Source organism: Geospiza fortis, unplaced genomic scaffold (genome assembly GCF_000277835.1).
Source record: "Geospiza fortis unplaced genomic scaffold, GeoFor_1.0 scaffold2, whole genome shotgun sequence".
NCBI classification, from domain to species: Eukaryota; Metazoa; Chordata; class Aves; order Passeriformes; family Thraupidae; genus Geospiza; species Geospiza fortis.
This window is the reverse complement of record NW_005054366.1, coordinates 2,728,326-2,756,324: the sequence shown is the minus strand read 5'-3', so window position 1 is coordinate 2,756,324 and position 27,999 is coordinate 2,728,326. Positions and strand designations below refer to the sequence as shown.

The window sequence follows — 27,999 nt, the reverse complement described above, 5'->3', positions numbered from 1 at the left end:
CTGATTGTCACCTGACAGGAAAGGGAAGAAATCTAAACCTGTCAAGAGATAAAAAACAAAATTCAGCTTCTCAAAACAGCCCCTGTCCATTTTTTCACCGCTTGTTTTGAAATAAACCAGCCAAACAGTGATGACACTCCAAATTCTCTTTGCCACCAGAGATATTAACCTCATTATTTTTATTTTACAATTGAATGAGTGCCTGGAGAGCTGTGCAGGAGCAGCCAGAACTCACCCTGCAGGTCATAAGGCATGGGTGTCATATGGAATGGATGCCTGTAGTCCTGGATGAGTGATGTGTTGATGTAGCTGGTGTCCACAGCAGGAAGGCTTGGGGTTCTTGACACAGGAGAAGCTTGGTGGGGTAAATTTAAAATGCTGCAAGGGAAAAAAAAGCTTGTTAAAAGTATAACATACACTCTTGGTTTATTGCTGTCCCATCAGGGGATGCTTGTTTGCTTATTTTCAGATTGGACTTCAATTCAAAACACATTCTGAATTTCCTGGAGGATGTGCAGCCGTTCCAAAGCTGCATCACACTCCCCAAGCTTCTCACGGAATTCCATCAGGAACAGCCCTTCAGCCCAGCACAGCTGGAATTTAGGAAAGGAAAGCTCAGTCCCAAACAGCAGAAACTGGAAATGCTGCTGGGATCTCTGGAAATGTGTTACAGGTGTTTTCAACAAGGACAAGACAATGCTGAAGGAATATGGAACTCAAAATCCCAGAGGGATCTGTGTGACCCCACAGCACTGACACCCTACAAGGTGATTCCAGCTGGAAAAGGTCGTGAGGGGCTGGAGTGGTCCCTGAGTGATTCCCACTGTGCAGCAGGAACACTTCCCACAGCATCCCTGGCTTCCATCCCAGACTATTTATGCAAACCAGGAGCTATTTCCAGCCTGGCTGCTCAGGTGTGCCCAGGTGCTTGTGGCACTCCCTATTCCCACAGCCCTGCTCCTCCCTGGCTGCTGCTTCCACATTTCCCAATGGGAGAAAAACATTCCCAGATTTGCATAATCCACATTTTTGTGCCTTCTGCATCATTTGACACTCACTTTTTTCAAATACAACTGAAGTATTTTGTGTTGCACACTCAAAGCTGTGATTCCCTTTGCACCAATTCACAAACAGCTGAAATATTTTATTATGCTGCACACTTAAAACTGTGATTCCCTTTGCACATCTCACAAACACAACTGAAATATCTCATGGTGCTCCACACTCAAAGCTGTGATTTCCCTACGCACAATTTCACAAACACAACAGAAATATTTCATTGTGTTGCACACTTAAATCTTTTATTCCCTTTGCACCAATTCACAAACACAACAGAAATATTTCATTGTGGTCCACACTTAAAGCTTTGATTCCTCTTTGCACCATTTCACAAACACAATTGAAATACTTGTGCTGCACACTTAAATCTTTGATTCCCTTTGCACCACTTCAAAAACACAACAGAAATATTTGTGTTGCACGCTCAAAGCTGTGATTCCCCTTGCACCATTTCACAAACATAACTGAAATATTTCATTATGTTTCATTATGTTCCACACTTCAAGTTTTGATTCCCCTTTGCGCCATTTCACAAACACAACAGAAATATTTCATTTCACCCAAAGCTGTGAATTCAACCTCAGGCCTCGTGCTGGGAGCAAACCCAGAGCTACCAAAGGAGGTTCTAACCCAGCCCCAGAAGTTTCTAGAGGTGATTTATGCTGGAATCTCTGACTCCCCCTGCAGTGCTCACCCCTTGTTGTTCATGGGTGATGCTGGGGATATGGAGGGACAGCTCCTCTTGGCCGAGGGCTCCTCCTCCTCCTCGTCTGAGGAGCTGTCGATGGTCAGGTCGATCACTTCCACCTTCTTATTTTTGTTGGATTGTTGGTGAGAGGACACCTGGTGTTCCAAGGAGGAGCTGATACATCCTGCACAGAACCAACAATCAGTTACACCCACAGCTCGTTAAAAAGCTCAAAATTAAAATAAAAAATAATCACAGAATGTTGGTAACTTTAAACACCACCAGCCCCAGACAGGGGTGACCCAATTAGCTGAACAGAAATGATTAAAGCTATAAATACATGTTTAAAAATGAGCATTTTGGGAGGGAAGGAGCCCAGGGGATCCCAGAGAGCCCTTCAGAGCCCAGCCATGGCTCACCATCCACTCCGTTGTAGGATGCGGTCACCTCCTGCACTTCCTTCTTGGACCTCATGGGAGCCCAGGACCCATCCTCCTTGAACTGGATTTCATCACAATCTGTACAGAACTTCAGGATTTCCATGAACAGCCTGTTCATAAAAATATCTTATATCAGTCCTAAAAAGAGCTTTTTTCCCTTTATTAGTCAGTGTAAGTCTGAATTTGTGGTGAAGCTTTTACTGTTCTGCTCTTCTCTCACTGTCTCCTTGATAAAAAGGAATCGCTGACAAAATTCAAGTATTACCTAAAATAAAAATCTGCAAAAATTATTTAAAAGCACTGAGAATGGAGTCCTGCAGAGCTCATGACACAGAACTCTCCATTTCCCAAAACAAAGGAATTCTGTGAACCAGAGTTGATAAAAAATCCTGACAAAACTTAACTGAGGAAACCTCTCCTAAATCTGAGGATTTAAGGACTTGTGAAACTTTCTACCAAATGCAGAGCATGAGAATCTCAATCTGCAGCCTCTCCTCCTACAGGCACCTCCTAAAATTTTAGGATCCTGGCAGCACATCACTGCCAGTGGGAATTCCAGCTTCTGACCAGGCCCATTCATGTGGTTCTGCAGGGAAGAGCTTGGCTTTAATTAGAGCTTGGCTTTAATTAGCTCCCTCTTTCCCAGATCGGAGCATTTTCCACAAATAACTTTCTCTTCAGGATGCTCCAGTTAGATCAGACCCAACATCTGCACCTGGCAGCACCAGGAGAAATAGGGACATGTGGGGTTTGCATTATTCCTGCTTTTTGGCTTGGCTGTTTTAGGCAGAAACCTCAAGCAGGAGCCCCCCAGCTCTTTGATCCAAGGCAGATTTATCCCTGGAAATTTGGGGATGCAGGAGTCCAGATCAGCCTGAGTGTCTTTTGCAAGGCTCTAAAGGGACCCTGAGTGATCTCATCCTTCCCTGGCAAAATAAAACACATATTCCCTAAAAAAGACTCCCCATTGATGAGGTGGTTTTTTAAGATTTTGGGGCTTCCTGGGGGTTTTCAGCTTTGCTTTTGGGGTTTTTCTGTGCATGTTTCATCAATCTTTGGGCTTTGTTTTCATATTGAGAGTACTCTCAGAAACCTCTACTTATTCTCCCCCTCTATATAAAAAAAAAGAAAAATTTCTCTCTTAAAGAAATTAAAATGCAACCCCAGAAATCCACACTTGGCCCAGCCCGAGGTGAGATTTATTTATTTTTTCAGTGTTTTGCAAGCAGGCAGAGCCAGGGAATCAATCTGTGTGTCACTTTCTATAGATAGCAACTCCCCGAGTGTGAAATTGTACACGGAATTGTGCAGGCACTCAGAGGGGTGGCAGCATTGATTTGCTCTGTCTGTTATCAGCCCTGCCAGATTTGTACAGCTGCTCCATTAAAAGGAAATACAGCATGTGCTGTTTGCACCTAGGAAAGCTCAGGAATTTACTGAGAATCGCTCTCATTATTATCAAGTTGAGTTTGAAGGAGCAGAATCCTTGAGAAGGAGCTGCTCAGGAATTCCTGACCAGCAGCAGTGAAATCCAACATGGGGAGCTCCAAAAGGAGGGAAATCCACTTGGTTTCAGACAGGAACATCCCCTTGGGGTTCTGATTTCAGTTTTACTCACCCATCAATGATGAGATGCTCGTAAGGAGCTTTCTTGTCACACACAGGGCACACCCAGGTGGGTTTCTTCTCGTTCATTTGGATATAGAGAGTGGCATCAAAACACTGCAGGTGGGAGCAGGTCAGGGCCCTGCAGGGGATGGTCAGGCGCATCTTGCCAAGCTGGAAGAGGAAAAAAAACAGGATTTTATTACCTTGGAGTTAAACTGACCACCAGGGCTTTCCTGCCTGAAAAGAGACAAGAGATAGGTTGAGTTTTATTCCAGAAAGAACTCTCAGAAATCTGAGTTTTGTCACATGCACACAGTTCCCTCCTTCCTGTATGTTTGGAAGGGCATAAAAGTGAATAAAAATCATGTTTTGAGTTTTATTTGATCCAGGAAGCTGAAGAATACATCCTGCCATATTCCTGTAACAAAATGCACTGAGCACTTGTAAACAGCAGTGTCCTGGATGGACCAAAAAATAGAATTATTATATATTACTCCATGTATTATATGGACCAAAACCAGCATTATCCTTCATTATCATGCAAGTATCATTACACTGAAAGGAAAGCAGACAGCAAAAGGAATTTCACTTTAATCTGAAATAAAAATCTCCTCACAAAACGCCAGCAGTTGCTCAAAAAACCCCAAATGTTCTTGCTTGCTAGACTATCGTAATTTTTCTACGTTCAGATTTTGCAGCTGTAGTTAGTTCTTTTTTTCTCTGCTCTTTCTATTTCTAAGGCTTATTTTTACAGCTTTCTGAAAATCTTACCTTTATTCCCTACATTTCCTCCTCTTGGTACAACTAAAAAGAAACTCTTTGAACTTTGTTGTTAATTGACTACTTCATGTTACATGGCTCTACTATAATATGTATTTTTGTTTATTTGAATCACTTCTCTTGTTTTAAGCATTGGAGGGGCCTGGACTGACCACAGCAAAGGTGAGAGCAGCAAGGTCTGACCGGGATTTTCACCACATGAAAACCCAACAGAACAATAATTTATGGAGTGATGCCTTGAGAAGGCTGAGCTGGAGCAGAGGCTGGGCAGAGTTCCAGAATAAAGCAGGGATTTATTCAAAGCATCTCCTCCATGGATCCACCTTGGGCAGCACCAGAGCCCAGCCAGGGCTGCACCCAAGATGAACCAAAATGGCCCCAAAATGCACGGCCGGGCACGGGGTCTGTCCCTGGGATCAGTTCTGCTCCATTTGCACCTTGCAGTTCATTGTCCCATTCCAGCTTTAGCCCCTGCAGTCCCACCCTGCTTGTTTTTCTCTCTCCAGCCCACGGGGTTTGTGCTCCTGGGCTGAGATTTGGATCATTTGTCCTTGGTGCCCAGCTGGAGCAGGAATTGTTTTGTCTCCCTGCTCTGTGCACAGAGCTCACCATCCCCTCATGTGAACCCAGACCCACCCACTAAAGCAGCACAGAACCTGAAAAATATAAAATCCAAACCTGAGGCATCAGGAGGAGAATTGTTCCCACTGAGGAGTGTGAAGCTGTGTTTATTTGAAACATGCAGAAGGTTGCACCTGAGCAGCTCTGGCTGCTCCCTGGGCTGGCAGTGGGATTTCTGGGAGCGTGGCTCAATCCAGCTGATGCTGAGCAGTACAGGGAGGATGCCACAGGATGGCACCAGAATATCCCCAAACCCAAACCCACACCACAAACAAAGGCTCTTCTCACAGGCCACCACTTCCTCCAGCCTGATGGTGAGGGCTTGTTTTTATTCCCTCTGAACTGAAATCTCATTTATTTTCCTTCCCCCTGGCTCTCAGTCACCGTCACCCTGTCCCCAGTGACGGGAGGGGACACAGAATTCCCACAGGAGATTCTCTGGTGCCAGGCGTTTGGCACCTCCTCCCCCCAAATCCATGACCAAACACATTATTCCAATCCCAAAAATCACATTCTTCCCATCCCAAATCCAACACCCCCCCTGCTCTGTGTGTGTCAGGAGTTCTCATCTCCCAGCTGCTGCGGCAATGGCTCGTTTGACTTTTGGGCGCAGCTCAGGAGCATCAGAGGGAAAACCTGGATGCTTCAAAAGGAAAATAAGGAAAGTCAAAGACAGGAAGGACATCAAAACCCCATCTCCTGAGAGGAAAAAACAGATTTAAAACCAGAAAGATTTTTCCCAAGGTTTTGGTAGAAAATCTCTGCCTGTGATGTACCTGAGGGAAAAAGAAAAAGCTAATTTAAAAACCAGGAAGATTTTTCCCAAGGTTTTGGTAGAAAACCTCTGCCTGTGATATCCCTGAGGGGAAATAAAAAAAAGATTTAAAAAACAGGAAGATTTTTTTCCAGGGTTTTGGTAAAAAACCTCTGCCTGTGATGGGATTTAACCAGGCTCAGAGTTCCCAGGTTGATGCTTTTTTCCCATTTTTGGCACTGAACCTCCTGGATCGGCTCTGCCACAAAAAAACAAAAAAAAAAAAAAACCAGGGATGCATCCCAAGTGTGGAAAAGCTGCATTCCCATCACTGGGACTGACTTCTGCCTGCTGGCAGCCAAAAAAACACTGCATTAATTTCTTTCACGAGCACACAAAACATTTCTATTTCCCTGCTAAAAAACAGGAGTTCAGGATTTGTAAACAAAGCTGCAGAACCTCCAGTACACCCCTGGATTTGGAATTTTTCTCCAGTTAAATATTTGGTCCTGCTGCAGGGCCTGAGGATTTATTTCTTTGTGCTTTCAGGGGAAGAAATGAACATGAATTTGAGTGTGCTCTGAAGTCCAAGCTCAGAGCAGCCCCTCTGGATCCTGGATGCCAAATTCCAGGGAAGATCTGAGCAGCTTGGAGGGCAAAATTAAAAAGTAAAATTTAAATTAAAATTTAAAATTAAAACCAAAATTAAAATAAAATTAAATTAAAATTAAACACTTTGTTTGAACTATTCCAGGACACTGCTTTGGCTTTAAATTCAGATTATTAAATCCAAGTATGCATTTGCACAATTCCAGGAGGTGCTGCCTCCTCTGGCTGCTTTGAACATCAGATTCCCCCCTTTTCCCCCTTTTTGAGGGAGTTTTTATCAATCCAAGCCCAAGCTGCACTCTCAGAGGATCCAGTGACACATTAAATGTATGCTTACATATATTTTGAGTAACAATTCCAAGCTAATGGAATATTCATTTTCCCAGGGGCATTTCAGAAGCTTTTCAGCACAGAGATAATTTCAGCTGCTCTCTGTCCCCACAAAGTTACACCAGGTAAACACGAGGTAATTTCCACCACAACAGCCACATTTCCATCAGAATCACTTTTGAGGAATAAAAAATCAACTTACTGGACAAAGCAGAGACACTCTTAGGCTGGTTGTTGCTATTTCACTGTCTGGATCAGCAGTTAGCTTCTCTTTAACTGGCATTTGAAAGAAGAAAAGGTTTATTTTAGGTTAATTCAAACATGAATTGGATGATAAAGAAATAAAATAAATCTGAAATGGTGTGCTAAACTTTGAACTCAAGACCCCTAAAACTTGTTTACCCAGAGATGTCTTAACTCCTTTGCATGCAACTTTGTACCTGACCATTATTTAATATTTAGTATCACATTAATTTCACTTCCAACTTCAAGCTAAACTTGTTAACAACTCTCACATGGACAGGCACCACTACAATCCCCAAAATCCTCATCAAGTGATTTCAAACTGAAAAGCAAATTGAGCAATAGGCAGTCAGCAGTACCCTGACGAAATCTGAGATTTAAATAACTGCAGTGAAATATTGAAGTCTTTAATTCCTGGAGTTTTTCATCCTCTATTTTTGTTTACAAGGCCTGTTTCATGAGCAGCCATTGGTAAAATGAACAAGTCAGACTCATTTTATTCCTATTCCTCTTGCTAAGGACTGGACCTACACCTTCATCCTCACCCTGCAGAGCAGCAGCCACCTGGAACTTTGTAGATTTTTGTGCATTTTGTGCATAAATCATCAAACTGCATTAGGACAAATTAATGCCCAGCATTATTATTTAGTGCTGGACTCATTTCTTCCCCTCTGGAGAAGGTACAACCCCTGATGTGAGCATTAATTAAAGAGTAATTTTATATGATCAGGTGCTGGGATTTTGCCCCCTCCCTGAAAACCAAACGCACAGCAGCTTTTGCTGGTTTTATGCCACAAATTTCCATCAATTTGTTGTCAGAGGAGACAGAAAGGCAGCAGATTCACTCTGCAGTGAGGAGGGGCTCTGTGCTGGGCTCACCCCACAACTTTGGAACAGAAATGCCCAGACCCAGGCCCGGGGGAGGCTCCAGCCCTGAGGTGCTGAATGCCCACTTCACTGTAAAACATTGTCCAACTTGTGCCATTCTGCACCAGTTCTTAGTGCTGTACTAATTTCTTCCCTTCTGTAGAAGGTAAAAGCCCTGATGTGAGCATTAATTAAAGAGTAACATCACTATCAGGTGTTGAGATTTTCCCCCCTCTCTGAAAACCAAACCTGCAGCAGTTTTTATGTTTTTATGCCACAAATTTCCACCAATTTGTCGTCAGAGGAGACAGAAAGGCAGAAAGGCAGCAAATTCACTCTGCAGTGAGGAGGGGCTCTGTGCTGGGCACTGTCTCCGGGCTCACCCCACAACTTTGGGAACAGAAATGCTCGGTGGAGCTGCTCCTGCGCAGGCCTCGGCCTTCAGCCCACTGCACTGTAAAACACATTTATACCATTCTCCACAATTTTTTACTGCTGCTCTCATTTTCCCCCTCTGGAGAAGGTACAACCCCTGATGTGAGCATTAATTAAAGAGTAACACCACTATCAGGGGCTGGGATTTTCCCCCTCTGCCTGAAAACCAAACCCACAGCAGTTTGTGCCGATTTTATGCCACAAACTTCCACCAATTCCTTCTCCCGAGGTACTGAATGCCCACTTGACTGCAGAGCACAGTTGTGCCATTCTGCACAAACAAAGCCAGGATGGCTGGGCTGAAAGAGATTCTCTTGCATTTTTCCCCTCACAGTGTCAACAGGGTTCCTGGACTGGCTCCTAGTGCAAACAAAGGCTCTGAGTCTTTGAATTGGAGCTGAACACAAAGAACACCACTATCACATTCCCAAAGCCCAGAGGGCTGTAGGAAGTCCAAAGCTTGGTTAGCACAGTCCTAATTCCAAATCTCCCCTCACAAAAGTGATTTTTTTATCCTTTTTTACAGAAGGCCGGCAGACACATACTCAGTGCTCTGGAGTGATCCGGGTTCCGGATTCCCTTGGCCCGCAACCGCTGCAGGAGCACCGTGGAGGAGAGCTGCTTCACCAGGTACACTGCCATGGAATAGTTCTGGAAAACACCACAAAACATCAGAGAAAACCCAAAAACATCAGAGAAAATACCAAAAACAGAGAAACCCCTGTCTGCAGTACATAACAGTTTGTTATGGGATTGCATGGAGGAGAGCTGCTTCACCAGGTACACTGCCATGGAATAGTTCTGGAAAACACCACAGAACATCAGAGAAAACCCAAAAACATCAGAGAAAATACCAAAAACATCAGAGAAAATACCAAAAACAGAAAAATCCCTGTCTGCAGTACATAACAGTTTGTTATGGGATTGCATGGAGGAGAGCTGCTTCACCAGGTACACTGCCATGGAATAGTTCTGGAAAACACCACAAAATGTCAGAGAAAACCCAAAACATCAGAGAAAACCCTGTCTGCAGCAAATAACAGTTTGTTATGGGATTGCAGGGCACTGTGGAGGAGAGCTGCTTCACCAGGCACATTGCCATGGAATAGCTCTGGAAAACCGCACAAAATATCAGAGAAAACCCAAAACATCAGAGAAAACCCTAAAAAGAGAAGGTACAACCCCTAAAACATCAGGGAAAACCCCAAAAACATCAGAGAAAATCCTGCAGCAAATAACAGTTTGTTATGGGATTGCAGGGCACTGCTGAGGAGAGCTGCTCCATCAGGCACACTGCCATGGAATAGTTCTGGAAACTGCAGAAAATATCAGAGAAAACCCCAAAACAACAGAGAAAATACCAAAACCACCAGGGAAAACCCCAAATACATCAGAGAAAATCCCAAAAACATCAGGGAAAACCCTGTCTGCAGCAAATAACAGTTTGTTATGAGATTGCACGGCACTGCTGAGGAGAGCTGCTTCACCAGTCACACTGCCATGGAATAGCTCTGGAAAATCCCACAAACATCAGGGAAAACCCCAAAAACATCAGGGAAAACCCCAAAAACATCTGAGAAAACCCTGTCTGCAGCACTCAACAGTTTATTATGAGATTGCAGAGCACCATGGAGGAGAGCTACTTCAATTTTATACTGACAACATTCAGTACACTTGTATCAGTACACTGAATTTTACAAGGATAATGTTCAGCACTATGCTTGTGTCAGTATATTTAATTTTATACAGACAATGTTCAGCACTGCACTGGTGTCAGTATATTTAATTTTATATTGATAATATTCAGTACTGCACTTGTGTCAGTATATTTAATTTTATATTGATAATGTTCAGCACTGCACTGGTGTCAGTATATTTAATTTTATATTGATAATGTTCAGCACTGCACTGGTGTCAGTACAGTGAATTTTACATGCATAATGTTCAGCATTGCAGTTGTGTCAGTATATTTAATTTTATATGGTGCACTGGTGTCAGTGCATTTAAGGAAAGCTGTCAGGTCAAATATGATCAGAATTTTTTCTTGCTTTTAATAAAAACCTATTTGCTTTCAAAATAGGAAAAGAAGCAGCGATGCCTCTTCCCAAGATGCATCACCTGCACTATCTGGAAGCATTGCCATCTTTTTCTTCTCCTCAATTGTCTCTGAGATGTGAATTTCATCACCAAAGCAGCTCAGAGGCAGAACCCAACTCTGTCATGTGCCACAACTCAGGTGAACCTTCCCTCATGGAATGAACTCTTCCTGCCATGGAGCCCAAATTTCTGGGATTTCTGAAGCTCTCATTTTTCTTATAATCTCCAGAAAAATCAGGTTATAAATGTCTTTCTAAAAATATGACTCAGCAGCAACACCTCTCATCCCCCAGAATGGAAAGGACCAAATCCATGTTCTCACATTAGGGTACGTCAATTATTTTTTGATTTGAACATTGGCTAAACCTGGAGCTGCATTCATACAATTTAAATTGAAAAATAAAAGGCTTCCCTCAGCAAGTGCCACACGTTTCCACTTTAAAAAAATCCATGCAATTGTGACATCCCCCATCCTTTATGTAGGATCTGAAGGCAGGCTCTCAGTGATATATCTCACCACAAAATCACACCAATTGGAGCAGCATCAGAAACACCACATTTTAAATATTTTATTCTCACAATGAATGCTTCTCACATCGTTAAAAACCACTACTGCCTTAACTTGTTTGTTTAATGCCTCAATTAGGAGAGGAGTTAGAAAAATGCTAATTAACGTTGTGAAATTATTTACCGACAGCTTGAATCTACAAAGGCAGGAACTTGCCCAAGGCATCTTGTACAGAAGGCTCTTGAAACAGATTGTGTAAAAATCACAGTGAGGGCTCCAGCAAAGGTAGGGAGCACAGTTGGGACCAGAACTGACTCTTGAGGGAAGGGGGAGAAGGGAACTCAGATTTTGTGCTACACAGGCACAGCCAAATATAAAATAATTCTTCACATTTCACTGTCAAATGTGAAATAATCAAATTAGGAAAGGTTGTGTCTTCAAGAATCAGTTTAGGAAGGGTTGTGTCTTAAAAAAATGTATTCAGGAAGGACTGTTTTTTATAGAACTCCAGGATGGTTTGTGTCAGAAAGGATCTTAAATCCCATCCCATTCCACCCCTGCCATGGGCAGGGACACCTTCCCCTGTCCCAGGCTGCTCCAACCCTGTCCTACAACTCTAACGCTTATTTATGCCAAAGGTTCCCCAAAATGTTCTTTATAACTGATTAATCTGTGAAACCTGAGAACCAGCCAGCTCCCAAGGGACTGACTCAAACTTGGGGCACTTCTTGTCCCTAAATCCTGAATTGTGAATCCCTCAGAGCAGCATCTGGGACCCACCCACCTGCAGCTCAGCATGCAAACCCAAGCAGGCTGATTTGGAACTGCTTCCTTCTGATACCTGCAGCTCTCATTAGACAAAAGAGGATTTTTGGACCAGAATCACTCAGCCACCATCTGAATGGAGATTGTTTTCTGCTCCACAAGAAATCCACGCCGAAATCCCACCCTGGTGTTTCAGAGCTGCCTATTGTCCCTGACTGGAGTGTAAGCATTTTTCCACGCTGGGCTTTGCACGCTGACAAATTCTTGGCCGAAGTTTCACCTCAGGACAATTCTGGGCACTTCTAAAAACAGGATGGGGGCAGTGGCAGCAGCACACGGTGCCTCTGGAATGCCCACCCAGCAGCTTTGGTGCCAGCACTGAAAGCAGCTCAGTAATTCATGGCTGATTTACTGGAGTCACTTTTTGCAGCACGTTCCAGATTTCATTAGCCCGGTGGAACATCAGCGATTTTCTGACACCGGTTGTAACCTCCTCCCCACAGCCACAAAAAAATGGTAAAAACATGAGGTTTTAAATGTGAAGGATAAGGAGAGCAGCTGGGAGAAATGTAGAAAAGGTCAATGGAATCAACTGGGCTGGGCTGTTTTGTGTCCTCACTCACAGCTCCAAAGGGCCACTCTGGGCTCCATGGCACCCGCTCCTTGCAAGTCCAAGCCAAGCTTTGTCAAGTCCCTGCAGTCAGGAAGAGCTTCAAAGTCTGAAGTTTGGCCAAATCAACAAACAAATGGCTCAGAGGATGCCTTGATCTCTTTATCTGGGCCCTCCCCGAATCACAAGGATGAGGAGGGAGAGATCCCAGCCCGAAGGTGAGGGGGGATCTGAGGGAGCATATCCCGCAGCACGGAATTCCAGCTGGACAACTGCAGCTATGATGTTTTCTGAAAAATCCTTTCTTTAGGATTTTTTCTCCTGAGAAGCTGAGAGGCTTCAGAAACAAAATGTAAACAATGGTTATCTGCTGCTGTGGAATGCAACAGGTGCATCTGTGATTGGTCTCGTGTGGTTGTTTGTAATTAATGGCCAATCACAGTCAGCTGGCTCAGACTCTTTGTCCGAGACACAAGATTTTGTTATCATTCCTTCTTTTTCTATGCTTAGCTAGCCTTCTGATGAAATGTTTTCTTCTATTCTTTTAGCATAGTTTAATATAATATATATCATAAAATAATAAATCAGCCTTCTGAAACATGGAGTCAGCTCCTCGTCTCTTCCCTCTTCCTAAGACCCCTGTGAACACGGTCACAGACAAGGACATCCGTGGCCACCCCAGCAAGGATTTTCTGCCCAGGATTACCTCTAAAGCAGACAGAGGAGACCCCAGAGGCACTCACCCTGCCAATCTCTGCAGTCCAGGACACAACGATGGTGTTGGGGACCGTGGTGGACAGGCGGACGAGTGAGGTAATGTTGATTGGTCGGCTGGGGCGCTTTGGTTCAACACCGTTTTTGGTTGGTGGCAGGTAGCCCTGAAAAGCAAAATTGCAGCTCTCGGAAAAAAGAATCCCACAGTGCTTTTGTCTCCTGTCCCTCCCAATACACCTGGACCAGGCTCTATGGTTAATTCAAAGAGAGAAGGATCAGACAACAAAATATGGAGCATTTTAGAAGCTCTTTCTCCTGATGGGAATTAAGAATATTAAAGGGAACTTTGCCACCTCTCCTGTCCCGGAAAAACTAAACAGAAACCCCTGAACTTTGGACCAGAGTTTCTAAAATTCAATCCTTTTTTCTCTGCTCATGAGAATATTACTAAATGTATCATCTTGAAAAGTGATTATACATTTTAACTTCCATATGAACTCTGGATCTACTGGCTAAAACAAATTACTTGATCTTTTCTGTTCATTCCAATGCTCCAGAATGTGAAAACAATGATTGGGATAAATTTTCAGGCAGGTAATTCCTAATGATGCATCCCAAAATGAGTACTAAAAGGAGATTTTACTTACTGGAAGGCTGCATGGTTTCCCATTGACTTTCACACACAGATTGGGTGGGAAGTGATCTTCTTGTGGACAACTGGTTTCTGATAAACAAAACCTAAAAGCAAAGAGCTGCCATCATCTTTCACTTTTACAGCGATTTAAAGATCATCTCTTCCCAGAAGGAACTGTTTCTCCACAGAGCTCTGAAATCATGACAGATCTTGCCAAACACAGCCCTCCAAAGATGTCACAGAGCAGGAAAACCCCCCAAAATCACAGTGCTTCAAGCAGCCTGGAGGTTCCTCCTCACATTCCTGGAGTTCCTCAGCCTGACTCATCCCACCCCCAATTTCTTCTCTGCCTCTTCTCCAGCCTGACCTCTCCACACAAGACCAAGTTGTCACAAATGACATTTCCCCCGTCCCAGCTGCAGCTCCAGGCAGTTTCTGCTGTTGAATTGATTTCTTTCCAGTTCAAAGAGGTGTTTTTGCTGCTGGGTCCCAGCAGGACCCACCCTTCCTGCTGCCAGCAGGACAATGAGCATTCCAAGGAGCAGCAGAACCTCTCAGCTGCCCTGGGCTCCTTCCAGGGACCTGCCCCATCCCTGCCCATGGATAATCCAAGAGGAGCTGGTTTCCCTCATCCCCTCCTCACCCTTGGTCCATCCCACCTCACCAGGCTGAGACAGAGGATTTAATCAGTTTATGATTGATTAAAAACCCCCAAATTCACCAGGCTGGTGACTCCCAAAGTGCCTAAAGAAGCAGATCTTGGAATGCCCATGGAATTCATCCCTGCTAAGAAAAACAACCCTCCCTGCTCATGGATTTTCCAGCCCCAGGACATGGAATGACCAAGGTGGAATTACAGGAAGGATTCACTGACAAGAAAATCAGCCAGGATGAGGAAAATCGGGCTCTTTTCCATCCAGGAATTCCCAAGCTGCTGGACAGGACCTGGCTGATAAATCCTGAAAACCAACAGGCAGCAAAATCCCTACCTTAGCTGGACCTGTACTGTGAAGTCACATTTGGTCCCAGAAATATCCCTGGAAACAAGAGAAAATGGATTAAAATTTCCAGCTTTTCACAAGATTTCTCAGTATTGCAATATAGATTCCTCATGAGTTTGCTGGAAGTTCAATTTATGGAAAACACTTCATTTTTACACAAAAAATGGAAAATTCACACTTTCAGGTATGTATAATGCACACCAGACTTTGCTGCTCCTGCTCAAACCACCACTCTCAAGAGAGGTTAAAAGGAAGAGGTTTTATTTTTTTGAGGTAAATAAATAAATTTGTGTCTGACCTCTATTTTTGTGGGGGTTTTTGTTAGATGTTTTTTGGGGTTTTTACTTTTTAGGTTTTTTGTTTGGCTTTTTGTTTTGTTTGTTTGTTTGCAGGGGTTTATTTGCTGCTTTTTTGGGGGATTTGTTTGTTTGTTTTGGTGAGTTATGTGTTTTATGGGTAGGTTTTGTGGAGTTTTTTTTTTTGCTTTTTTTGGGTTTTTTTGTATATTAGAAAGAAAATTCTGATGGTCACCATAAAGTCACAACTTTGTAATGAATTAACAGAGAAACTGGTGGCAAGGAAGAGCTGCAGGAAGCAGAATTCTGGATTTGCAGGGAGTTTAACACCAGAGAAACCCACCCCAAACTCAGCGGTGGGGCTGAATTCTCTGCTCCCCATACAACAAGACAAACCAATTCCCCACAGGAGTTTTCCCCGGCCGTTCCCAAGTAGGGCTGTGGAAAGCTGGGTGGATTTGGGGTGGATTATTTGGATTTCAGGGCTCACTCACATGGAGCTGCTGATCTGCTGCACTTGCTGCGGCGTCAGCGCGAAGGCAAAGCAGGTTTCTCGAAACCTCTGGCTGTTATCTGAGGCTGCAAGAGAGCAGAGAGCATCAAAAAGCAGCCAGGACAATCAGGAAATAATTACATCGAGTCAGAACACACGGGTTTTTTTCAACTCCAGCAGCATCAGACACATCTGGCTCTGAAGAGCTTTTGAGGAAGTTGCCATTGGAAGCCTCCTGTAAATAAAAATACAATGAACAAACTTTATGTGCCTATAAAGTGTACATTAAAATAGGGCTGGAGATAACAGCAGAGCTGAGGCAAATCAAGGCTTTTTATCGCTGTAATTTCATGTCAAACGTGCTCTGATATGAAATAAAAATATATCTGAGGATTTCTCATCAATCACTTTTTTTATTTCCCTCCATGCACCAGATCAGGCTCGGCCTGTCAAAGTTCACAGAGGGGCTGAACACAACACGTGGGACATCTCACATTTCAGTTTGATGGTTTTTGGACTTCAATGCACCAAATATATCCAGAATAAGCCAAGAACTCGTGAGATCTGCAGCCATAAAATCTGATTTTAAAGCCTTCCCACTCTGTGCCACAGCGCTCCAGAACCAAACAGTGCTCAAGAGTAAAATGCTCCTGCTGGAAACTAATGTTAAATATCTCTAAAGTAGTGGTTTTAGCTAAAACACAGCCTTTCACAGGGCCACTGCAGCAATGAAAAAGGTTTTTTTAAATAATAACCTGAAAGAAAGCATCATCTCCCCAGAGAATGATTCCACACACTCACCAACACACAGTGAATGAAAAGCTGCTTGTAAGTTGCACTTCAATCCCATTATTCTTCATAATTTTTAAGTTCTGAATAAATATCTGAATAAATCTGTAAGTTCTGAATAAATATTATATAATACAATTATTCTGAATAAATCAATGTAATTATCTGTGCACTAAACACTGGATAAATTTCCCATTTTTTGCTTTACTATAATGCATTCTTGACTCATCCCTGAGTGACAGCTGAGTGAGTATTTCAGGGTGAGAATTGAGATTTTGTTCCAAGCAGCGTGTGGTGGGTTGGAACCAACAATAGCAAAGACACTGAGTGTAAATATTACAGCAGGAGCCTCCCAAATTTCCATTTCTTATCTTTCCTGCATCACACTGCCCCAAAATCCTTCGCTGATCCCATGATTTGCTGCTGTGCATGAGCAGGAACAGGGACATGAAGCTGCCGCTTGGAATCTTTGAGAAAGAACTAAGTTTTATAAATAACTCAGATTTTGAAATGCATACATTTCCTGCATACGATGTCTGCAGGAAACAGACACAATGTATACAATTAACAATGAAAATCTGCTTTCACATTTGCTCTTCCATAGAATTTGACACCTATTTTTAGCTATAAATGGCAAGATCACAATTACAAACTCTAATTAACAAAAGCTGAATTAGCCAAGCTCATGCACTGCAGAGAAATGAGGGAATTCCAGTTGTTATTTCCTCCTTTTCCATGGGTTTTTCTGCTGGGTTGGTTTTCCTCCCAGGTGTTATTTGCTTTAGCCTGGAAATTGTCAATTTTGGCTTTATTAGAAAAGTTCTGGAAGGTTCTTGGGAACCTCCAGCACTTCACTAATTAAAAACTGCTGACTATTTAACTAATGCCACCTTCATTTAAAGCTCAATTATCCAGAGAAGCCAACCAGCAGCTACCAAAATTCCTTGGATCTCCCTAGATTTTCCCTTTTCCATCTTTTTTGCAGCAGCTCCAATTTAGGGAATCCAGCAGGGAAATGGGCAAACAGGAGGAACTGAATTTGTGTGCAGTAGGAAAACAAAGTTTGGACCAAAGGTTCTGAAATTCAATCCTTTTTCCTCTGCTCATGTTGGTCACAGATTTATTTTTACTAAACAGTGATATGAAAAGTGGGGTTTGAACTTCCATATTCACAGAATCACTGAGTTACTAAGTTTGGAAAAAACCTCAAAGTTCACCAGGTTCAACTCCTGACTGAAGAGCACCTTAGCAATTAAATCAAAATTGGATTTTTGAGCCCTTCCAGGGATGGTGATTCCACATTTCCCTGGGAAAGCTGTTTCAATACTTATCCACTCTCCCAGGAAAGAAATATTTCCTAACATCCAACTGTTGTATTGGTCAAATTAAAGCATTTATACTTTTATTTGGGAGAAAATGGGGAAGGACATCCCTGAGTGCTGCCATGGGAGCTTTCCCAACTCCAGCCCTCCTCAGGAGTTGTGCCAGGACAGAAAACTTCAAAAAGCCTCTGCTTGAACCAAAACCTAAATTCAAAAAGGCCTCTGACGTTTCTTCTTGAGATCTGGGAGGTTTTTTTGTGTTTTCAGTGTCTTCTGTGTGGTTACTGCTACAGCCTCAAAGAGGAGACTTGGAAAGGGACTTAGGTCAAGGGGATGGGTTTAAATGGCCAGGGAATGGGGTTAGATGGGATTTGGGAAGGAATTCCTCCCTGGGACCGTGGGGAGGGGCTGGGATGGAATTCCCAGAGAAGCTCCCTGGATCCCTGCAATGCCCAAGACAAGGCTTGGAACACCCTGGGATAGTGGAGGGTGTGGGGATGGGATAGGGATATGATTCATGGGATCCATGGGATGGGATGGGATCCATGGGATGGGATGGGCTCCATGGGATGGAGATGGGATGGGATCCACGGGATGGGATCCACGGGATGGGATGAGATCCATGGGATGGAGATGGGATCCATGGGATAGGATCCATGGGATCCATGGGATAGGATCCATGGGATGCATGAGATGGGATGGGATCCATGGGATGGGATGGGATGGGATTTCAGCTCCCTTCCAACCCAAACCCTCCTGGAATTCTGTGCTCACTGCCTGTGTCCCAGTGAGCAAACCCTGATCCCTGCAGGATCCCTGATCCCTGCAGGATCCCTGGGGAGCAGCTCTGCCTCCCCTGCTCCCCAGCCCTGCTCCGTGTGCAGCCCTCGCTGTGACTGCCACGGGAGCACGGCCAGATTGCAACGAGGGAAGGGGGAAAAAAGCTGTTAATTAGGCAAAGATGCTCCAAAAGGCAATCAAAATATTTCCAAACTCCTGCCAGACGGAGCAGAGCAGGCACAGGGAGGCAGGCAAGGAGCTCCCTGAAACTACAACTGACTTATGGTCAGGCTCCTCAGCTACTCCCAGGATACAACTCTGCCCCTTGCATGTGCAGCTGCCTCTAAAAAAGAGACAAAATCTGATTTTTCTTTGTGGCTTTCCCTAATCTTCTCCCTTATCATCTTTCTAGGCCCACATCTAGTCCATTCCAGATCTGCTTACCCTACAAATGAAGCGTGAAGATCCCACCAAACCACATTAAACACTGAGCAGCTGTTCCCCTAAAAACCAAATCTCTGCGTTTATCTCTGCCTCCAACTCCTCTATTCCCAAAGATCTGAGATTCTCCAAGGCAGGAACATTGGGAATTTGAAACTTCAGGGTGCAGAAAAGCTGACAGATTTCTGTTAATTCATCTGGTGTATCTGCTGTGTTTAAAACACCAAACAGATCCTGGCAAATCAAGCACATAATTTACTTTTAGATGTTCTGGAGGATGATTAAAACTAGAAAAAATATAGTTTTAGACAAAAAAAAAAAAATCATTCTGGTGGCTACAAACACAACTGTGCCCTGCAAACAACGATCATTATTTAACAAAAGAAAGGTAAAAATAGATCTGCAATTGAAAACCAAGAGGATGGAAATAGAATTTATAATCCAATAACGCTGGAATCAAGCCAGGACAACAGAGTTAATATGGACATTCTTCAGAAAGATGCCAGGAATGTTTCTGGGGGGTTGGGTTTGTTGTTTCTTTTCCAGAACTATGATTTATTACATATCAAAACATTTTCTTTTGTACTGTGAGTGCAACAAGAGTTTGGAAAAGTCAAAATGCCTAAAAAGTTACAGAGTTTCTCCTCCCAAACTTTTCTTTTCCTAATTTCACCAACATCTCCTGAATTATTCCAGGCTTACCTCACTCCAGGGATGATCCAGATTGGTAGAGATTAACTGAGGGACAAAATTATGCCCTGCTGGTTGTGGATTTCCTTAAAACACTTCACTGAGGTAAAAAGTTCCCAAAATTTGAGGGTAAACTGTTTTAACACATGGTATTCACAGGATCAAACCACTTAAAATGGTATAGGAACAAAAATATAAATACAAATATAAATAAATAAAATAAATATTAATAAATATATAAAATATATAAATATAAATGTAAATGTAACTATAATTGTAAATCTAAATATAAATATACACACTGTATATGTACGTATATATTAAAAAATATATGTATATCCACAGATCACCTGTTTAATAAATAAAAATGGTACAGAAAAGCCATTTTCTACTAATTCTGCTCTTTATTTTGGAAAACCCCTCCAGCACCAGCGTGAAAAAAAGAACCCAGCTTGAGTGGCTGCATTTTCTACAGCTCTAAAAATATTCTGTTCCACCTCACCAGTACCCAGGGCTAAAAATAGCCACACAATCTTTCTGCAGCAAAATACCTCTTGCTGTCTTGAGAAAAAGCCACTCTCTGAATTTCCACTCAGGCACAGACACCTTCAAATCTTTCAGGAATTTTTTGGGATCAAGGAGTTGTGGTGGTGATGCTTCCTAAGCACCAATAAACTGAGGTTCATCCTCCCAGCAGCATCACCAATTATTAAATACTGAAGGGAATGTATTAAAGAAAGGCTTGCACTAAAATTAAACTTGCACTTTACACAAGAATTATCTAAGATATCATTACATGGTCCCATTCCCAATGATTCCCAATAGTTGTGTTCATTTCCAAAGGCAAAAAGAGCTGTAAGGAAGAGGATGAGGAGCAGAGGAAACTTTTGCTGCATGCTGTAAGAAAAACAAGAGATGCCCAATTGGTTATTCACTAACTAATGGTCTGGATTAGCTAAATTTGTCCAAATATTAACCAGAAATGTGGAATTTCCTGGGGCTTCCATGATTCCTCATGGAATTTCCAGCTTTCTCATGTGCCCAGGGGCAGGAAGGAAGCTGGGTCTGAGGTTTGGGATGGGAATCAGGACAAGGATTTTCCCCCAAGGCTGGGGGGGGCTGGGACAGCTCCCCAGGGAATGGGCACATTCCCAACAACTCCAGGAATATTTGGGTAATGCTCTCAGGGATGCACAGGGGGGGATTTTGGGGTGTCTGGACTGGGGAATCCTTCCCAGCTCAGGACATCCCCCAATTCTTGTTTCCCCTCCCCAGACAGGTGAGGTGCCTCGTTCTGCTTTTCCTTTAAACAACAGAGGGCATTTTATCAACTTATGTTCAATGCTCTATCAAACACCACAGCTGAAAATTTCACCTCCACCTCCCAATCAGACCAACACTGTGCTCAGATGAGGGCACAGCAAATATGTGAGCTTTGAAAATGTGAGAATTCAGAGAGGTTTGAGTGCAAAGCCTGCTGCAGGGCAGGCAATCCAGGACACCCAGACATGGGGAGCCCCTGGGACCCCCCTGCCCAGGGCTCCCTTCCCCAGCTGCCCCTGGAGCAGCAGCCAGGGCTGTGCTGGGGCTGTGGAGAAGCTCAATCCAAGGAGGTCTGGAGGAGGAAAACCCACCTTGATGGGGGAGCTCATCTTGATGCCTTGGGAAGGCTGAGGTGGAGCAGAGGCTGGGCAAAGTTCCAGAATAAATGAGGGATTTATTCAAAGCATCTCCTCCATGGATCCACCTTGGGCAGCACAAGAGCCCAGCCAGGGCTGCACCCAGGATGAACCAAAATGGCCCCAAAATGCACGGCCGGGCACGGGGTCTGTCCCTGGGATCAGTTCTGCTCCATTTGCACCTTGCAGTTCATTGTCCCATTCCAGCTTTAGCCCCTGCAGTCCCACCCTGCTTGTTTTTCTCTCTCCAGCCCACGGGGTTTGTGCTCCTGGGCTGAGATTTGGATCATTTGTCCTTGGTGCCCAGCTGGAGCAGGAATTGTTTTGTCTCCCTGCTCTGTGCACAGAGCTCACCATCCCATAATATGAAGCCCAGACCCAGCACTAAAGCAGCACAGAACCTGAAAAATATAAAATCCAAACCTGAGGCATCAATCTCAGGATGGCCTTTAAAGCCACCCCAAATTCTGGAGTTCCCCAGTAACCCAGTGTTTATTTACACATCAACACTTCCTGCCTCTGAGCCCCCAGCTCTGTCACCTTCTGGAAGCAGCAGCACTTCCAGCCCACACCCACCACTCCTGCATTTCCTGCTGCATTAAATGCAGCTGGAGTGAGCAGGATGGGGCTGGGAGCAGCCAGATCCTCTCCCTGGGAAAGGCTCTCAGCCATCACTAAACCCATCCCAGCCCATGCCAAAGCAGGGCTCTGCACCCCAAAATCCATCACCTGACACCCCTCAGCCATGCCCTACACAAGCTGTGGGATTCAGGAAATCTGAGCTCCAGAGCCAAGAGAAATCCCAAATTCCCACTGCTTTTTGTCCCGCCGTGGCCATTCTGCTTCATTCCAATTATCACAATGGGTGCTGCATCCCTGACCTTTCCAAACCCTTCAAAACCACTTGAGGGGAAGCATTTTAGCAAACACCCAAATCCTTCTTCCCCTGCTGAGCCCTTCTGGCACCCCCACAGGTCACAGCTGTGCCCACAAACACCCCGAGGAAAGGAAAGTGCCAGGGCCATGCTCCCCACCTTGGAACAGGGGAAAAACTGAACCCTGGCTCTGGTCAGCTGCTGCATTCATCCCTTCAAATCGATTTTACATTCTGTTCAACTCACAGTTAATCCTCAGGAGGAACAGGCAGAGCCACCCTGGGGGTGGGAAAGGAAGGGAGTAAAGAGATGTGAAGCAGCTTATTTGAAATTGTGCCTAAAGATATATATGAAAATAGCCTGGAAATACTCCAAGGGCTACAATTAATCCATAAATATTATGGATTTTATAACTCTTTCTGATATGTTGTATAAACAGAAGACAGAAGAGATCAGCTGGAAATTATGTGCAATTGGACAGACATTTATGTGTGATTATTCATTCTTTAAATCACTCATGCTGTGGAGCATTTCTGAAGACCTGCAGGAAGATCAGGGGACTCTTCCATGCCAACATTCCAAACTCTTCACTCTCCCAACCACCATGGATCCCAGCTCTCCCCTCCTGTATCCCTGGATCTCACCTGACCCATCATTTCTGCAGAGGGAAGGAACATCACAGGATCCTCCTTACTCAAATTCAGCCACTTGATTCCTTCTGACACCTGAATTACGTCCCACAACTCCAATGCTGCTTTCAGGCTCCGATATTTTAACTTTTATTGCTAAAAGCACCAAGTCAGCCACTTCAAAGGAGCAGCACAAAGGCAGCACTGCCACATCCCTGCTGGATCCTGGCTCTGGAGAAGTGTTCCTCTCAACAAGAAAAGTTTTTTCCTCAGGCACAAGATGGGATTGCTGGGCCAGGGAGATGGGTTTTGTCCCTTGTTTGTCCTAACTCGGGATATTTTATATTCTCTGTGATTCTCTGGAAGCCAAGTGGCTTCCCAGCTCCATTCCAGCCGTGTCTGGAAACATCCATGTCCTGTCAGGGCCTGGAAACTTCATCAGGGCCCGGAATCTTGGACATCCATGTCCTGGAACCTCAGTATATCCATGTCCTGGAACCCCGGGACATCCATGTCCTGGAACTTCACTGACCTCAGCTCCACGCATGAGGAGATTGAGCAATCAGCTGAAGAAAACCTGAATAAATCCTTTTTTTAAGAGTTACCCAGTTGCTCAAAGCTCTCTCGAAAGAAACTCCCAACTGTGGAAAGCTCAACCTGGGGCTCAGCACATGTAAATCCAAACAAAGAACCCCAAATGTGCTGTAATTCCAGCTCAGCCCCAGCACAGAGCCAATATTTCACCCCGTTGTTGCACAGTTAAAAGCTGCAGGGCCGGAAGTCAGAGAACTCAAAGCTGAGTTGAGAATTTAGTGTTTTGTTGAACTTCCTCCCACAAAGTACATTTCAAAAAAATAATAAACACAGCAGACAGTAAAAGCGTGACTTTCATATAAACCATAATAGCAATTGCACAGAGCACGAGATCAGCTCGCTGATAGAGAAAAAGGAGAAATTCTTGCCAAACAAAACTTTCATGGGTTCCAGCCCAGCTCTCTCGTGCACTGAATTGTTTAATTGTTTAATGGCTGTACCTTGAACTACAGGCACCCCCAAGATTTTGGGCAGCTCAGCTGCAAGATCTGGCTCCAGGTCTGAGGCACCAGGATCGCTCACAGCCTCAGGAAAATGCACGGGAAGTGCAAGGCACAAATGCAGGGTGGGAATCAACCCCTGAGGGGGAAATTCTGCTGCTAGCAGAAATCCTGGTAGCAGAGCACAGAAATGAAGGAATTAACCTGAGCCCTCCATCAAGAGTGCCTCACTGGAAGCTCTGATGGAGCTGGAATTCTGCTGCCTCTGAGGGATAATGACTGATCTGTGCCTCTTCCTTCCAGGAGGCTGCAGGTAAAAATTCTCGTTTCTCTGGCTCAGATCCAACTTCCAGTGCTGTGTTTGTATCACTGAGAGCTGAAGCACAGCAAATAAACTGCAGGAGGATGATCCCCGTGCCATTTGGACTGATTTTAAACAGGAGGAGAGCTCACAGCCTCTTTAATCCTTTCAATTGAAAAACAAAAAAAAAAAACAGCTTCATTTCCCTTTACAGGTAAGTAAAGACCCCTAAGCCAGTTAAAATGTTTTTTGGAAGAACTACACAGCTCCAGCAATTAGGAATGACATTTGCTGTAACAAGAGGCATTTTTAAGATGGTGCTTAACTATCTCATGTCCCTTCCACAATAATCTGGCAAATTCTGGGCCTTGCTACTCACAGCAAACACATTTCAGCACACAAAAGAGATCTTATCTGCGCGTTAGGAGTTACTTTTAGAAAATGTGCTTAAAAAACAACCAATTAGCAATGTCTGTGCTCTGGGGGCTGGAAATGGGGGAATTAAGGGAGAGCTGCAGCTTCACTTGACAAACAACCTCAATTCTCCTCTTTAGATCCTATTAGGAGAACAAGAGAGAAGCACAGGAATAAGGCAAACATTCCATCAAAGCCAGAGTGGACAGCTTTTCCTCCAAACACAAACATTCCTTATTAAAGAATTAAAAATCCCTGAAAATGGTGGTTAAGCAGGGGCAGAGTGCTGCAAGCACACATTTCAGAACGAGGAGCTTTCCTGGCTGGCTGGGACACAAACCCATCCCATCCCCATGCTTTCTGCACTTGGCAGGGAGGGTGACTAATAAATGTGGATCAAATTCAACAGCTCCACCGCAAAGGAACAAATGGCTCTTTGTCTCACGCCAGCAGCGGCCAAGGAGCACTGGACGTGGCACTCAGGGCCTGGGCTGGGGACAAGGTGATGATCAAAGGCTGGACTCTGAGCCTGGAGGGCTTTTCCAGCCTCAGGGATTCTGGGATTCGGCCCGGAATCCCAGGTTGCTGGTGAGAAGGGCAGGGATGGAGAAATCCCTGCACTCCATGAGCCCAGCCCAGCACATCCCTCCGAATCCCAGGCTGGAGCTGCATTCAAATAAAGAATTTCTATTTCCTCCTTTTGTTCCTGATGGTACAAATAAGAGTTAGCAGATTTCATTTCCTTATCTGTTCCTCACATTAGCTGTGTGCTACCCACCCACACGAAATATTTGGGTACAGAATGCCTGTTCAAGTGCCCTGCTGGGCAACTCCCTGCCCTGAGGCTCGCTCAAATTATTGCTTCTTCAACCAACCATCACTTCTCAAAGGGACAGAAGACGGGAGCAAACCTTCCCAGCTGTGCCACCTGCACTTGGGGACAACCAGGGGCAATCCCAGCACCCAAGGATGTGCTTTGCCCAGTCTGATTTCATTTCAGGAGGGTGTGAAGTTTGAATTACACCAATTCTCTCTCTCACACACATTTTCTTTCCCTTCTGTTTCAAGCAGGCAGAGAATTATTCCAAACCCCGCATCGGGTCATCAGTTCATCCTTGTGGGGGAGGGAACCAGAGTCAATTCAAAAGTCCTTTATCCCTATCCCATGAGTAATCTGATGGGAAAAAGCAAGCAGGAGATGCTGAAACACTGGCTAAATTCCAAGTTCTGAGTGGCTGCAGTAATATCTGCCAGTGGAAAACAAACCAGGGAACCCACACATGGGACACTTGAGGAAACCCACCCTGCTGGCAGCACACAGAAGGGTGCCCGGACCATCTGGGGCAAACGTTCTACAAATCACTTCAGACTTTGTAGCCAAAGTATCAGTAAATGCATAAATGGAGAAAATGAATCTGAGTCTGAACAGGCTGGGGACGGGGCTGGGATGAATTCCCAGAGGAGCTGTGGCTGCTCTGGATCCCTGCAGGGTCCAGGGCCAGGGATAGTGGAAGGCTTTGAGGTCCAGGGATAGTGGGGATAGGCTTTGAGGTCCTTTCCAACCCAAGCCATTCCAGAATTTGATGATGGATACTGAAGCCCTCTCCCCCAAACTCTCAACTCAAAGGCTTTTTAATAGGATTCCTTCACACAAACAGAATTCCCACACAAAACAAGCCCCAACATTCCTGAAGTGACCAGAAAGGACAGGGATTGCTTCCAAAGGTATCTGCTTGCAATTGCACTCCCATTTTCTTATCCTGACACTCCACAAAGGGAAGAAATATCCCAATGTCCAGTCCCACTCAGAGCTGACGGCAAAGGGCTCTTCCCACATCCACGAACAAATAAATAAATAAATAAATAAATAAATGCACAGCATCACTCCTGCACTGGAATGTCTTGTGGAAATTACAGCCTTTTTCTGAAGTATTCTGATGTAAAAGTGATGAGACACATACTGAGCACCTCATTAGCTCCCAGCACCAGCACTGCCTGGAATGGTTATTCAGCAATTAGGGCTTAGATTAAAGCTGAACAGATACAGTGCACCTCTGCAAAGAACACCTGAACCAGAAGATCAAATTACCAAAATCTCTCAGCTTTCCCCTCAATTACAGCAGCTAAAGAAAAAAAAATGCAAAATACTGTGCCAGATCCTTCAGAAATGCACAGACAACCTCAGCACTCACACATCAGGCCTCCCACATCCCCCAGCCCTCCAGACTGGCACTGGAAAGTACCTGCTCAGCTTTGTTTACAAGGGATTTCTTCTGCAAAGGACTTTTTTTTTCTCACTCACCCACCCTCTCTCCCCAGATCTCCTCTCACCAATCTGCTCCTCCTACCAGCAGGGAATCTTTCCTGGGGTTTCAAGCCAGCAGAAGGTTCCACCACACAGAAACCACCAGGCCTGGTGCATTTAGGCAATATTGAGGAGTATTAGAAGTTAACCATGCTGTGAAGTGGAACCTGGGAAATCACACATTATATAATGCTCTGGGAGCAGCAGATTCTCCTCAGCAGCTCCACCAGTGATTTATACCTTCACACAAACATCAGATGCAAAGAAAGTAGCCACAACTGCAAAAGAACCCTAAATTCAGATGTTCAGAATGTAATGGATCCAGCAAATTTCCAGCCTGGCACTCCTTCCCAGCACGGATGAGAACATTCTAGAAGCCTGATGGATTTGGGGATAGTTCTGTTTACTTTGGTTTTTTTTTAATAATGAAACTCTGTGGTTTATAAGCACTACTGAAAGCAGACTGGTTTTTTCCCCTTTTTTTTTTCCTAAGATTTAGTTTGTTTATTCTCAAAGCCCCCCCCTTACAATAACGGATGTTTAAACCATATTTAGAGGCTCAGCTAAAGCAACTAATGAGTGTTAGGTAAGATGTCTCTCCATGTAGAACAATCTGTTCCAAAAGTTACCAAAAATAGCAATTCTCTAAACACTGCTGTGATGCAATATTTAACCCCTTGCTGCAGCAGCTGAATTTGACCATTTTCCCCCAAACGCAGCGAGCGCTGCAGGAGCTCTCCTTACCTAGGCTGGTCGGTTTGATCAGCTCATCCAACAAGTCGTAAAAGGGGAGTTTCTGCAGCTTGATGTCGGGGTGCACGGGGTGCAGGGCCGAGGTGAGGTGGGGCAGTTCCAGTTCGTGTTTGGGTCCCAGCAGTGACACGGGGAGCAGGGGGGACGTGGCGGGGTGGCCGTCGTAGCCCAGCTGTGGAATGGTGGAAGGCGACAGCGTGGCCGGCATGGAGCTCGAGTGCACGCTGGGGATGGACAGGTCTGCTGGGGTCATGATTTTCTGGGGGAACCTTCTCCTATAGAGTTCTTTGATTTTCATCTGGACGGCGGGGCTGCAGCCAGCCTTGAGCAGGTGCAGGGCTTTGGTCAGCAGTTCGTGTTTGCGGCCGTGCTTGTTCCTGCCCGCGTAGCCCAGCAGCACCTGCAGCTCCGAAACTCGAAGGCTCATAACCATTT

General features: G+C 44.5%; 1 protein-coding gene across 2 annotated transcripts; it reads right to left on the bottom strand.

The window, feature by feature from the left end:
• On the bottom strand, nt 1-27,999 carry PIAS1 (protein inhibitor of activated STAT 1). Of its 2 annotated transcripts, XM_031059689.1 has the most exons (13): nt 27,556-27,999; nt 15,554-15,638; nt 14,752-14,799; nt 13,776-13,866; nt 13,158-13,292; nt 8,980-9,085; nt 7,092-7,165; nt 3,806-3,966; nt 2,167-2,297; nt 1,852-1,931; nt 1,754-1,795; nt 236-378; nt 1-38 (listed from the first exon to the last, which is right to left on the bottom strand). In XM_031059689.1, exons 1-12 carry the CDS (start codon nt 27,995-27,997, stop codon nt 244-246), a joined length of 1,530 nt encoding a protein of 509 aa, XP_030915549.1. In that variant the 5' UTR covers nt 27,998-27,999; the 3' UTR covers nt 1-38; nt 236-243. The 2 variants fall into 2 exon arrangements, with proteins under 2 accessions (XP_030915549.1, XP_030915550.1); XM_031059690.1 differs by lacking the exons at nt 1-38; nt 236-378; nt 1,754-1,795; nt 1,852-1,931; nt 2,167-2,297 and having other exon boundaries at nt 3,802-3,966.

Coding starts and splice junctions, on each gene's coding strand:
- PIAS1 (XM_031059689.1), bottom strand. CDS start 27,997: ATGGTTATGAGCCTTCGAGTTTCGGAGCTGCAGGTGCTGCTGGGCTAC. Junction 14,800..15,553: donor CAGCAGATCAGCAGCTCCAT/GTGAGTGAGCCC, acceptor TCTTGTTTCCAG/GGATATTTCTGGGACCAAAT. Junction 1,932..2,166: donor ATCCTACAACGGAGTGGATG/GTGAGCCATGGC, acceptor GGTTCTGTGCAG/GATGTATCAGCTCCTCCTTG.